Here is a 12,449-nt window from a genome sequence, read left to right on the forward strand (position 1 = left end):
AGTTATGTATTATAAAAATAATCTGCAAATGGGCAAATTTGTTGTAAATAATTTGGGGTTATGCAAAAAAATCTGAAAATTAGTCAATTTTCCTAGAATAATTTGGAGTTAGGTTTAAAAAAAAAAAAGAGCAAATTTGTGAAATTTCCACAAAAAATTTGCAAAATGTGCAAATTYTTTCACAAATTATATTCCCTAAATAATTTGTAGTTAAATTTCACAGAAAATCAGCAAATTGGAAAATTGCAAATATTTTGGAGTTATCTGTTAACTGAGAAATGCTGAACATACTTTCTCCACAAATCGTTCCTGTGGGAGGAGACTGTTGGTTAAGTTAAAATAGCAGCAAAAATTAAATAAAAATCTGCAAATACATGAACCATGAAGCCAAATCAACACACAAAGACTTTATTGTCTAATTTAAGTTCTGTGCAGCTGAGGAGAGAGCTGAGGTCTGGAGCATCTGCCAGTCAAATCTGCTCCTTTTTGAGGTTTTATTGTAAGTTTTGTGAATATTATGAACAGTTTTGATTGATTTTTGTTCCTGTTATTTGAAAACACTGAAAAAGTTCATGATTTAGCAGAACCTGAGGGACACAYCAGGGTGACACACACGTGGTTGGTGCATATTTGCGGTAGCTGCTGAGTTGTACCTGGTGGAAGCCCAGGAATTCCTGGATGGTGGGCGACGTGTAGAAGACGTAACCCTCAGCCGTCACCACCAACACGAAGCCGTTCAGTGCCTGCAGACACAGAGGAGGCATGGTTGCTTTCTGAACCAATCCCGTTTGAGCTGCAGCTCTGAAGCAAAGCCAAACCTGCAGCAGCAGGTCTCCCTCCGAGAAGCTGACTCCGTCGATGGAGGTGGTCACCGTGGAGAARGCGGCGGAGAGCAACGGCGGCGCGGCGCTCTGGACTTTTCCTCCAAACAGCAGCTCCCGCTCGCTGCTCCAGCCGGAGCCGTTTGGGCCGGCTTTCATGACGGCTGCAGGAGAACAAAACAAACATCTTTAATGCTGAACTCACTTCAGGTGATGGAGCAGAGGGAAGAGCTTTTATCTGTCTGCATGTTTCTATCAGGGCGGAGCGGCTTGATGCTTCCTGCATCTCTTCCTTTTCCTCCTCTTATCACTCAGACAAAGCGACTCAATAACAGTGGAGAAAATAATGGCTTAAAATATCCCTCAGAGAGGAAACAGGTGGGCTGGGAGACGGAAAGCAGCTCATGTGGATGATGGAGGAGGGAAGCAGACGGAGAGCTGGAGTCTGAAACTGAAGAGAAGGAAAAGCTGCAGCTGCAGAGTGAGAGCTCTGAAATCCAACGCTGCTCCTCCAGGGGCCAAACRAGGAGAACAGGCGGAGCCACAAAATTACCCGTTGGACTCGCTGATCTGAACTCAGCAGGGAAGGGGACTTTTTGAGGGAAGAACGGCTGCGTGTGAAGTGGTGGACGGAGGCCTGCGAGGCTCACAGAGACACCCCATCGATCGGGAGGCAGATYGTCGCCGATGAAAACAATCCTGAAGGAATTAAATATGTAATTTGGAGGAAGCGGATGGAAACCCGGAGATTATAAGTCCTTTAAAAAGCAACAGAGATCAGCCAGAAAACCAGCACATCCTCACAGTGATTAGGTCTGACAAGCTCAAACTCTGGAGGAGGAGGAAACGCTTCACACCGAGGCCTTTGTGACTCAAAGCACAAAAATGTGGCTTTTTAAAAATCCAGACACAGACGCTTTTAACAGACAGATCCAAAAGAAGAGACTGACACATACGGCAAATAAACTCTTTGAGTTGATGATTTTGCCAAACTTAAACAATGGAAGCACATTTATTTACATTATTACATCTGGAGCCGTTCCTCTTCCTGTTCTTCAGCTTCCATAATGAATCCATCAAAATAGGATTCAACTGGGAATAAAACACCACACATAAGGACCGCTGGGATTAACCGGGGTTAGGTACCAAATCAATCYACCACGACTTCAAGCCTTACAGCTGCCTATTAACACCAAATGCAACTTAATATGCATTAATACGTACAGAAGCCCTGGGGGGTTCAGCCAATCAGCAAAAAAGAAAATGAAAGCCACTCTTGGATTGGCTGTTTTGCAAACCACCAGACAATAACAGCGTGTTGAGTCGCTTCCAAAACTGATTTTTCTTTTGRATATTTTAGACGTGCCCTAAAAAATATCTGTGAATAGACAAATTTGGAGTTGCATTACATGGAAAATAAACAAATAGACAAATTTTCCACAAATAATTTGRAGTTCAGTTTTCCAGAAAAAATGAGCAAATAGGCTAATTTAACTCCATAAGTCGGTCACTTATTTCTGTAACCTCATGGTTTAAAGCTTAAATAACTCAGAACGTTAAACTTTATMCAACAGGTTGGTTTCCACTCTGAAATAAGCAGAAACATTTTAATTTAAACTTCTTATTTTGGCCTCAGTGAAGGGAAAACAGCAGCTCTGACTTTTTCTTTCAACAGTGGAGCATGAAGTAAAACAGAAACATCTACCTCTGAAGTTATATTAGAGGTTCTGCTTCTTCTGTTTGGGAACATTTAAAATCAGACTAGTCATTTATACAAAGCAACTCTGTTTGAGGTTTTAATTCAGGCCTGTTGCTTCCTGGTCCTCTGATAAAACACTGGAGCTGTGGCTTGTAGAAAATGGGGGGAATCCCCATGGCAACCGGTGAGTCAGCATTCTCTGAGTCTGTGGTTTTAACACGACTCAGCAGTTTGGTTTCTCTTATTGTATCCAACATCAAACAGGTTTCTGACTCTAAAAAGGGATAAAAAAAAGCAGAAAATGTGCTTCTTTCAAGTCAATAATAACTTAATATTGATTATAAAAATACTAGTTCGACTGGCAGATTATTTTATTGAAAACAGACAAAGTGAAATAATCTGCCAGYGGATAAATTATTTTTTAAAGTTAATATTAAGAAATTATTGCCTTAAAACGAGTTCATACGAGTATATCTGTCTGAAAAGTTACTTAGTTTCGTCTTATTTCAAGTGTAATAAGATATTTTTATAGAAACTGGACAGAAACATTTGGCACGATTTGGTGTTTTTGCAGTAAACGCACACAGTCCTACATATCAGTGGGTATTAATGATAACTTTATAAACTTTAAACACTTAAATATTCTAAAATCCTAAAATAAAAAAAAACTGAAATGGCTTGGGCCAAATCAAAGTTTTGCCTCCAAAGAGACAGAGAAAGCAGAAAGACAAAAGATGTGAGAAGTTTGTATTTTCTTCTTCTTCCAGGCGTCTAGCTCAGCTGAGTTTAGATGGAGAATCTATTGTATGAAGAGAGAAAACTGGAATCAGTTCCCAAACCTTTCCCTKGTAAAGAGATCCAGTAATCCCAGAAAATGTGGTAGTGTCCAGCTACAAAGGCAGGAACAACCAACCAGATGGGCTGCTCTAAAACCAACCACAGTACAAAGGAGGGAAGCGTCCCAGAATCCCCCTTTAAATCTTGTAACAGGAGTTTCCTGTTGCAGAAGCCAACTTTAACATTTTATACCAAGGAATCCACATTCATGTGCGCTTACACAACTCTCTGATYAAGAAAAGCAAAATATGAAGAGGGACACTTTCTAAAGCCTGACACAGCCAGAGCTGAATACCAAGGCAGCCGCAGGAACCGAGACAGAAACTCATTAGAGACAAGTGGGCCTGTTAGGACGACAGAAAAAGTGACGCTCCTTGTGATGATTTACGCTGCTGCATGTTTCATTTACTCTGCTTAATGGAGCTGCACATTCCCAGAGCTTAGCTCCGTCTTTTCACACATGATGAGCGTCGAGCGACCACCCWCCAAAACCAGCTCACACCCAGAGCYAGAGAGGTCTCCCMAACCTAATCATGACTGATTGGCAACACGCCGGCTTCCTCTGGAGTGACAACATACAAGATCACATAAAAACACACTTCTCTTTAATCTCGTGCTCCTCCKCTCYGACTCGGCTCAGAGGGAGTTTCCTTTCAAATGCTTTACTGCTCCCAGGACGCGCTCCGCACGCCATTAAACTCCATTTATGCCAAGACTCAAGAGCAACAACCGATTTGATGCCGTTTCCCCTCAACGGTCCTCAGGCCGTCTTCCCACTGCTGCGGCGCTGTTACATGACTGGATGTGTTCAGGCCTGAATTATGTGTTTATTTACTCAGAACTGATTTTATAGAGCTGAAAACTTACTTTATGGATGATTTTCACCAGCATGCCTACAAACGTCTAGAAACAGACGCTTCTTGGCTTCAATCACTGCTAATTAGGTCATACCAACCATTGAAATTTCTGATGAAAAACAATTATATATTTAATGATAAAATGAACGAAATGTAATGACAGAAACATGATTATCTGGCACTTTTAAAGGACTGAATTCATAGAAGACAGACAGAAAAAACTAGACTAATTTCAATATTAGAAAACTGCAACGAAATGTATAAAAAAAGAACAAGGGTTTTCTGAATTAGAATATTAACAGGTTGTTGCTCTAGTACTAAGTAATCACTATCACAATTACTAAGTAATCGCTCTTTTAGATTATTATCTGAACAGTACCTGGTTTGTTCATTTTTAAAATGGTTCGTTTCGACACCTTTCATGTTTCAACTGCAGAATAGAGAAAAAGAAAAATGACTATCAAGAAACCACCACCTTAAGAAAGTCACTCCACAATAAAAGCATTGGAAAATACTTGTAGTACTCACTTTTCTATAGCCCTGGTTTACCTGGGATACCTCAAGGCTGTGTACTCGGACCTCTGCTCTATTGTTTACTACTGGATTTCATTTCATTAATTTAACAGTGATACGCAAATCTAGGTCACTGCTGAGAGAACTTTAACACCGCTCACGTGTCCTCCACCCTTAAATAAAATAAACTCAGTATTTTGTTTTAAATAGAAATCGTTATCCAAACACACTTTTCAGAGTTTGGCTGATTAGTGGTGATGCACAGGAGACAAAACCGCATGAGTTATTCGCTGCAATGTCACAAAAATGAGCTCAGAGCAAAGGAACGCCTGATGACACACCAAAAACTTCCARAAATCAAAGAGAGACGCATTTCAAACAGAAACCCAACACGACCGAGCGCATTCAGTGAAAGAAGAAGTCTGAAAAATAATGAGAAGATGCAAACAAACGAGGAGCAGCTGGATGTGGTGCGCGAGAGCGACGACGTGTTGTTTTCTCCATGTCTTGGGTTTCGCTGTTGCCTCACAGTGGTTTTGGTCTGGGCATGCTCAGAGCGCTGCGCCTCAACACAGTCATAGCTGGAGGCCATTTGGTTTAGTGGTTCTGTGTTATTACAACAACACTGAGCTATTTTAGGCCCGACGAGAAGAATAGAGACTGATCCAGAGGAGAGAAAAAAGRTGCGAGTAATTATCAGAAACTCGGTCAAACAAAAAGGAGACCAGGTGAGGATAAAATACCAGGAATGAAAAGACTGATGGAGGAGAAGAGTGGAGGTAGAAGTAAAAAGTGAGGACAATGAAACAACATAGGATAGGTGCTTTTTGGAAAGTCCAGTTCTCCTTCTGATGGAGTAGAAGGAGAACTGACTTCACGCTCCAGAGCCGCCATTTAACCAGAACCAGCTGACCTCCAGCGCCGTCATCAAACATGAGAAACCAAATCCTCCTCCTCCTCCTCTACGGCTCTGTGATGAAGAGGAGGCCCCGCAGCGCTGCGTACGGCTCCTCTCCAGACTCATTTGGCTGATCAAAAAGACCCGTCTGGTCCTAAACTCTGACAAAAACAAGAACTGATCCTCCAGTTTTGTTGGCTCCACACGGTTATGACAGAACTAAAGAGAATTCAGGAACATTGGAGAAAACTGCAGACCAGAGGTCTGCAACCTTTTAAGACTAAACAGCCATTTTGCTCTCAGGACGGCTCAATAAAAACTCACTTACAGCCGCTAATGTCACAAAGACAACTCCTCAGACAAAAGCTTGCTTTAGGAAATGTCTCCAGCATTTCATTTCTATTTTTAGGATTTAAAATGAAGATGAAAATTAAAGAGGATGTTTTTTTCCCCAAACAAGCATTCCACTAATACCAGAGAAAAAAGACCTAAATGCATATTTTTGGTACTTTTAGTGTTATTCTTTGTGGAAATCCAATGCAAATATTGCAGAAAACTTTGAAAAGTTAAAATAACTGGTTCTTTTTCATTTTAACCAGAGTTATTAAGAGCAATTTAGCAAGGTCCAAAGAGCCGCAGGCTGCAGACTCCTGGTCTAGAAGGAAAACCTAAACAAGAGTTTATGCTTTTTGAATGTTTTCAGCAAACAAAACTTTCTGTTTTTCAGAAACTAGGACACATTTCTGGACAAAGCGTCTTCATCTTTTCTTTCAGTTTCAGAGAAACCTCTTCAGGTTCTCAGACTTTCCAGCTTTAGCTCTTCATCTCGCTTCTTGCACTTGTTGACCCTGACTACAGGCCTCCTCGCCTCTCCCTCTTCTCCATCCCTCCGTCTTCCAGCTCGGGATCTCCTGCACTTTGTGGTTTCTCTTTGACTTTGAAACCGGAGCGCTGAAAAGAGCCATTGTTCTGCCTCTCTTTGGGCTGCAGGATGACGGAGGCTGTGGGGGCTGGGGGTATGACAGGAGATCAGGATCACCGGCGCTCGCTCCATGCCTTTCGCTCTCACATGAGCGGGGCGCGCAGGTCTGGACATGAACGCCGGCAGGTTTCAGATTGTGAGTTGGTCTCTGGTTGTAAATCTGCTGTGTGACTTCCTGTTTTGCTCTCGTCCCTTTGATCAGTGACAGCTACTGTGATCTGCACCACCAGAAGCCATTAAATGGTCAGATACTTCTTACATTTCTCCACATGCATGGATTTCCCGTTTAGCTGCTGATCCGAGGTAAAGCTCCACACCCACCTGTGACGATAAATACCCCACATAAACATGGTACTTATTACTAGAAAGAACCCAGAAGAACAGGCACCAACAGAGATCAGCTGCTGATGCTGCAGGTTTTTCATTTTCCCTCTCAGGAAGAGAAAAAACAATTACAAACAGCAGAACTTAAAGTTTTAACCTGACTCTTCTGCCTGAAAATCTTAACCACTCGCTGAATTATATGGCTACAAACCTGGAGGCCCGACACTAAATGACAGGGTAGCKTTTGTTCTGCGTTGGTCCCGACTTCAGGCGACTAAATATATGCTCTGGAGAACAACAACAGGGTCAGAGGCAGAGGGAGAAATCCTGTACTGCAGCTGAAAGCAGCCGTCTGCAGCTCAGTATTTTTGGGCATTGGACTGGACTCAGATCTGATAGGAGATTTTGAATCAGGACAGACAGGTTCTCTGCTGACCTGAGGGGCTCCACAGGGCTCAGTTCTGGGCCCAATTTTAATTAGCTAGATTTATTCAGTCTATTTCTGATCAACTCTATGCAGATGACATCCAGTTGTATGWTGACAGGTTCTCTKTTGTTTGCTACATGAAACTCTACAGTTTCATGTAGAGTTTCATGAAACTCTACAGTTTCATGTAGCAAACTAAAGACACTTGTGACAACATTTAATTTCCTTTTAGGATAAATAATACTACTAATAATTTGTGAATACGTTCTTCTGTATAATATTGATTATTAATATCTTACCAAACACACTCAGTGGAGGGTTAATCTACAAACAGGTGGCAGGTGGATCTCGGACGCTGTTTACTGGAATAATCCGGCTCGCTTTGTTTTCTGACAACACAGTCCCACCCACACCTGACCCCTGACACCAGACCTGCAGCAGTAAGTTTGAATGTATACACTCGTCAATGTGACTGTCGGGTCAGCCGTACAGATCGTACCCGTCTGTCAGCGGGCAGCTCCAGGTCTGGACTCCTTCACAGAGTGGATTTCATCACTCAGTGTCTCTCCAACAAGGAATTAAAATTCCTGGCTGCTGTCAAAAGATTAGCTTCACGCTGCAGGTGTGTCCCGCCCTCAGGGGCCAGGCTCCAGTTTGGCAGCTCAGCTTTTGAATGAAATCAGAAGCTTTGCTGATGCTAACCTTTATTCTATCTCTGTCATTGAGTTTAAAATCTTAGAGGAACAACTTTTAATAGTCTTGACTAGAAATATCCTGTTGTCTTTCAAGTCAAACAAACAACTGAAGAATTTGAGAAAATATGATTTATGATTTTGTTTTATTATCTCTGACTGGTGTGAAGCATCGGATCTCAGAAACCAAGATGGAAGAGTCAAAGGAARGAAAGAAGGAAGGAAGCAAGAAACAAAGGAAGGGAGGGTAAATAAAAGTAAGTGAAGAAGGAAAGATGGAGGGACTGAAAGAAAGAAGAGTAAGGAGGGAGAAGAGGGATGAAGAAAGATTGCAAGGAATGAAGAAACTAAAGAAGGAAGGGAGACAGGAACAAAAATGCAATGACGAGAAAAAGTTATAATAAAATAATAAAAGCAACAATGTAAAGAAGAAAGAGGGGAAAGAAGAAAGAGGGGAAAAAAGAAAGAGAGAGAAAAAGAAAGAGCTATGTCTGATGTTCAGGAAGGCTCTTTGTTCACTTCAACACAACTGTAGGAAATTCGGATAATTTACCGTAGTTACTGCTCACTTTCAACATCTACACACACACACACACACACACACACACACACACACACGCGCACACACACACACACACACACACACACACACACACACACACACACACACACACACACACAGCTTCGCGTGCGAACTTTCAACCCCGACATCCTGAGCTGAAAATGGAGAGGAAGGAGACCGTCGGAGGAGAGGATGACGAGAGAGAGAGGGAGAGAGAGAGAGAGAAAACATTCAGCATCATTATTTTGGGAGCACACACACACACGCACAGCTAGAGCAAATGTGAGCAGCTGCCAAAAAGTCTGATGTCTGGCTCTCCACTGGTTTGCATGATTACATGTTCTCCAGTTTGGAGCTGCTGAATATGTAATGCTGATTGGAGGAGGAGAGAAAGGAGGAATAAAGGATGGGAGGATGAGGAGGCTTTGGAGAGGAGGAGGGGTGCAATCTGGACTAATCTGTAATGGAGTTGGAAACATAATGTAGCTCCGGCGCTCTTATCGCTGTCGTGCCATGGACTCATTGAGGACAGGAAACACAGCCCCTCAGACACACACACGCGCACACGCACGCACTCTGAAGAGAGTTTTATAACTAATGAGCAGGAGCTGGAGGTAGCTGTGAGGGCTGCCGTATGTCCAGCTTCAAGGTCTGCTGTGGGTCTCACTTTCAGCCGGTCTGACTGATCTGAAAACTCTGCAGTCAGTCTGACACTTGAGTGGTTTGGGCAGTTTTCAGTAAAACTACATTTAAATACTTTTTACTGGCAGATGTATGAAGTRTGTGTAATTTGTGCAGAAAGTTAGTCTACTTTAAAGACTAGACTCGGTTCGATTGGGACCAAAATTAAATTTGTTACATTTTCAGCTGCTGTGGTTCTYTTTCTCTCTGCTCTGAGTCAAACCAACCAAACCCTTTCAGCAACCTGTTCCCCTCCTCACCTGTGGGGGCGCTGCACCGAGAACCACTGGAGTAAACGACACAAAAGAAGACAATGAATGCAACTTCCTTTTTCGTGAAATGTAAACACAAATAAAGTTGCATCGGTTATTTACGAGACATTTCTGCTGCTAGTTCATGATTCTTTCATTTGTTTTGCTTGTATTTACCCAGAATGCCATGCAAGGTAGTCCACTTCCTGTATTTGAAGCAGTCTCTGGTCCACTTGGCATTCACATCTACATTCAAACCGCACCAGAGTTCACTTCAACTGAACAGAGAGCGAGGTTTTCAGCTTTCCAAACTGCATTTTATTTATCATACACTCTACAAACACACATTTTCCATGAATACAACAACAAAGCTGCCAGTAATCCAAGAGATGAGTGAACCCAATCACAGCCTATCCTCTTTACTGGAAYAACTAGGAAGACTAGTGAGCTGAAATACTAAACACAGTAAGTGAAGAAGAAGAATGTTTATTTGCAACACAACCAGTTAATGACTTCCTGTCAGGAAAACAAAAACCAAACACCTAGTCAGCACATTCCTGAGTCCATTTGCTGCTCAGCCAGTTAAAACCAGTCAACCTTCTGGGAAGTTAACCAAAAGTTAAACTATTCACTAGATCAGAATTAAGCAAGTCAGTAAAACAATAGTAGCAGCCAGTAATCTACAGATCTATARATCCACCAGATCACATTCAAATCAATGTGTTGAACATGTTCCTGTGTGTTAAACGACTACAGCAGACATGAAAGCCAACCCCAGTGCGAAACGCAGGAGGAGCTGATCTGTTTCTAGTTTCCATGGAGACTCTATCAGTTTGATCGGCTGTGTCTGATCATGTTGGAGCTGCAGACTCTCTGCTCGTCTGCGTCAGTGTCCCTCTCTAACACGCTTACAGCAGAGCAGGCCTCTGATAAACTGCTTTTCATTAATGTGGACTGATCATTATCAGTGATCACTGTCCAACTCGCTCACAGCGGTTTCCATGGAAACATCAGGCCTTGGGATGGTTAGCTAACAGCAACTCAAGCTACACATAGAGACAACTATCACTTCAGAGATCTATCTAATAAAAAACCATGTTGTTCAGTACTAGTAGAGGAGTAATGTCGGTTCTAGTGATGCTAGCAGATGCGGCTCCTGAACGGAGTGGACTGGGTTCTGTTGAATAACGAGGAATCGGTCCCTCTCAGTCTAYCAGGATAAACATGCAGCGGCATGACTCTGTGTGATCAACTGTTTCTGAAATGTTAGTTTCATGCCAAATGTAACAAAACTCAGTCCATAGACAGTTTCCCAGAAGTCTCGGGGATCATCAAAATGTTTTTGGGTAAATGTGGGACGGACCTGTGTGTTCTTCTGGGTCAGAAATGGTTCTGCTCTTGGAACTCTTCTAGGGAGGCCATTTTTGCCCAGTCTCTTTTTAGCTGTTGAATCATCACCTCGGACCTTAACCGAGGCCTCCGGAGCTTAGAATATGCTTGATCCATCCATTGGTGTTGATGCTAATGTAATCTCTGCACTATGACTCCTACAGCTCCAATTAATTAAAATTAAATTGTCTAATACAAAATGGAAATTTGTCCTGTCCTCTTTTACATCTTGACAAAAACCAAACTATTTATAGATTTATATTTATAAAGAATATAAATTTTACATATCAAAGCTTTAATGTAAGCCACATTTTATAGAAATTAGATAATAAATGATGGCACTATGAACATTTTTGTGACRGTATGATTGTGATTACATGACTGGATGAAGAGTAATGGCGCCTCCACTTTGTTTCTTATCTGTTCTCTTGCAGCCTACTTCATGCTGTCAGACAGGCCCTACAGTGTTGACTGCTTGATTCTACAAGTCTAGTAAAAATCAGGCTTTTTACCCCGCAGAAGTGATTTTAAAGCCGCAAGCAAATACAGAATACACCTAGAGGTGTGGCTTTTTTCCTCCAGTAAAGTGGTTTGAGATGAGGTTTGCTGTGATTTGAGGCTTTATTTAACCAAACCGATGTGAGTGAGATTAAAGTGACAGTAGCGGAGGAGAGACGCTGCCTCCAGGTGTTGGCTCACAGCAGAAATCAGCCCTGGATGGATTCCTGACGCCCTGACTCTTGGCTCTCAGATACTGCTTTGCATGTGGGATAAGTTCAGGTGGAAGTGACATTTCCCAGTACCGCCGGGCCATTCTGCTCTGTTCTGCTCAGCGCTGCGGTGTCGCTCTCAAATCTATTGAATCAGAGGAAATCCCAGTCGACCTCAGAAGCTTCCTCCCTCAGCTCGGTGGGCGTAGAAACTGACATCCCCAACGGTGTGATTGAGACGTGGCCGCAGGTTGCACACTCATCGTTTGAACACCGCTTCACAAATATGAAGAAAATGTGATTAATTTAGCTCCCACCAGTGTGAAGATGGTTTGAGTCGAACTGTTCATCATCGTCGGTTCACCACCAGCAGCAGCCTGCAGCTTTAAAATCCTGAAACGAGCCTGTTGCTTCTCACCAGCTGTGGGCGCCACGAGGCGGAAGTGGTGGTGCCGAAGCTGCCACTGTGGTGAAACACAMTCTCCATGAAGGCAGCCGATGGTTCATCATTTCCACTAACGCTGCCTGCTTCCTACCAGAGAGGGACGGCGGACGTTCGCTGACAGTTCACAGCTTAAAGGAAGTTAAACCTCCTGAACGGGGAAATGTGAGAGTTCTATGCAAATGGCCGCCTGCCATTAAAATACCCAGATGAWTCATCAGGAACTCAGTGACTGATAAACACGACAACAAACGTCTGCAGCAGGTCTGCTGCTTCTGTAACACTCATATGATTTATCATCATCCTGCAGCAAGAACAAGGGCTAAAGGTTGGGTTATTATTACATTAATAAATAAATATATAA

The 12,449-nt window shown here is 42.6% G+C and overlaps 1 protein-coding gene across 1 annotated transcript in view; it reads right to left on the minus strand.

The window, feature by feature from the left end:
• The window catches only part of LOC103457584 (aryl hydrocarbon receptor-like), a 40,110-nt gene that overhangs the window by 5,326 nt on the left and 22,335 nt on the right, over positions 1-12,449 (minus strand). The window contains exons 3-4 of the mRNA XM_017309211.1: positions 819-985; positions 519-743 (exon numbers count right to left, since the gene is read on the minus strand). Coding sequence (XP_017164700.1) covers positions 519-743; positions 819-985 — 392 coding nt within the window. The remainder of the gene's footprint in view (positions 1-518; positions 744-818; positions 986-12,449) is intronic.

This window comes from Poecilia reticulata, linkage group LG2 (assembly GCF_000633615.1).
Source record: "Poecilia reticulata strain Guanapo linkage group LG2, Guppy_female_1.0+MT, whole genome shotgun sequence".
Taxonomy (NCBI): Eukaryota; Metazoa; Chordata; class Actinopteri; order Cyprinodontiformes; family Poeciliidae; genus Poecilia; species Poecilia reticulata.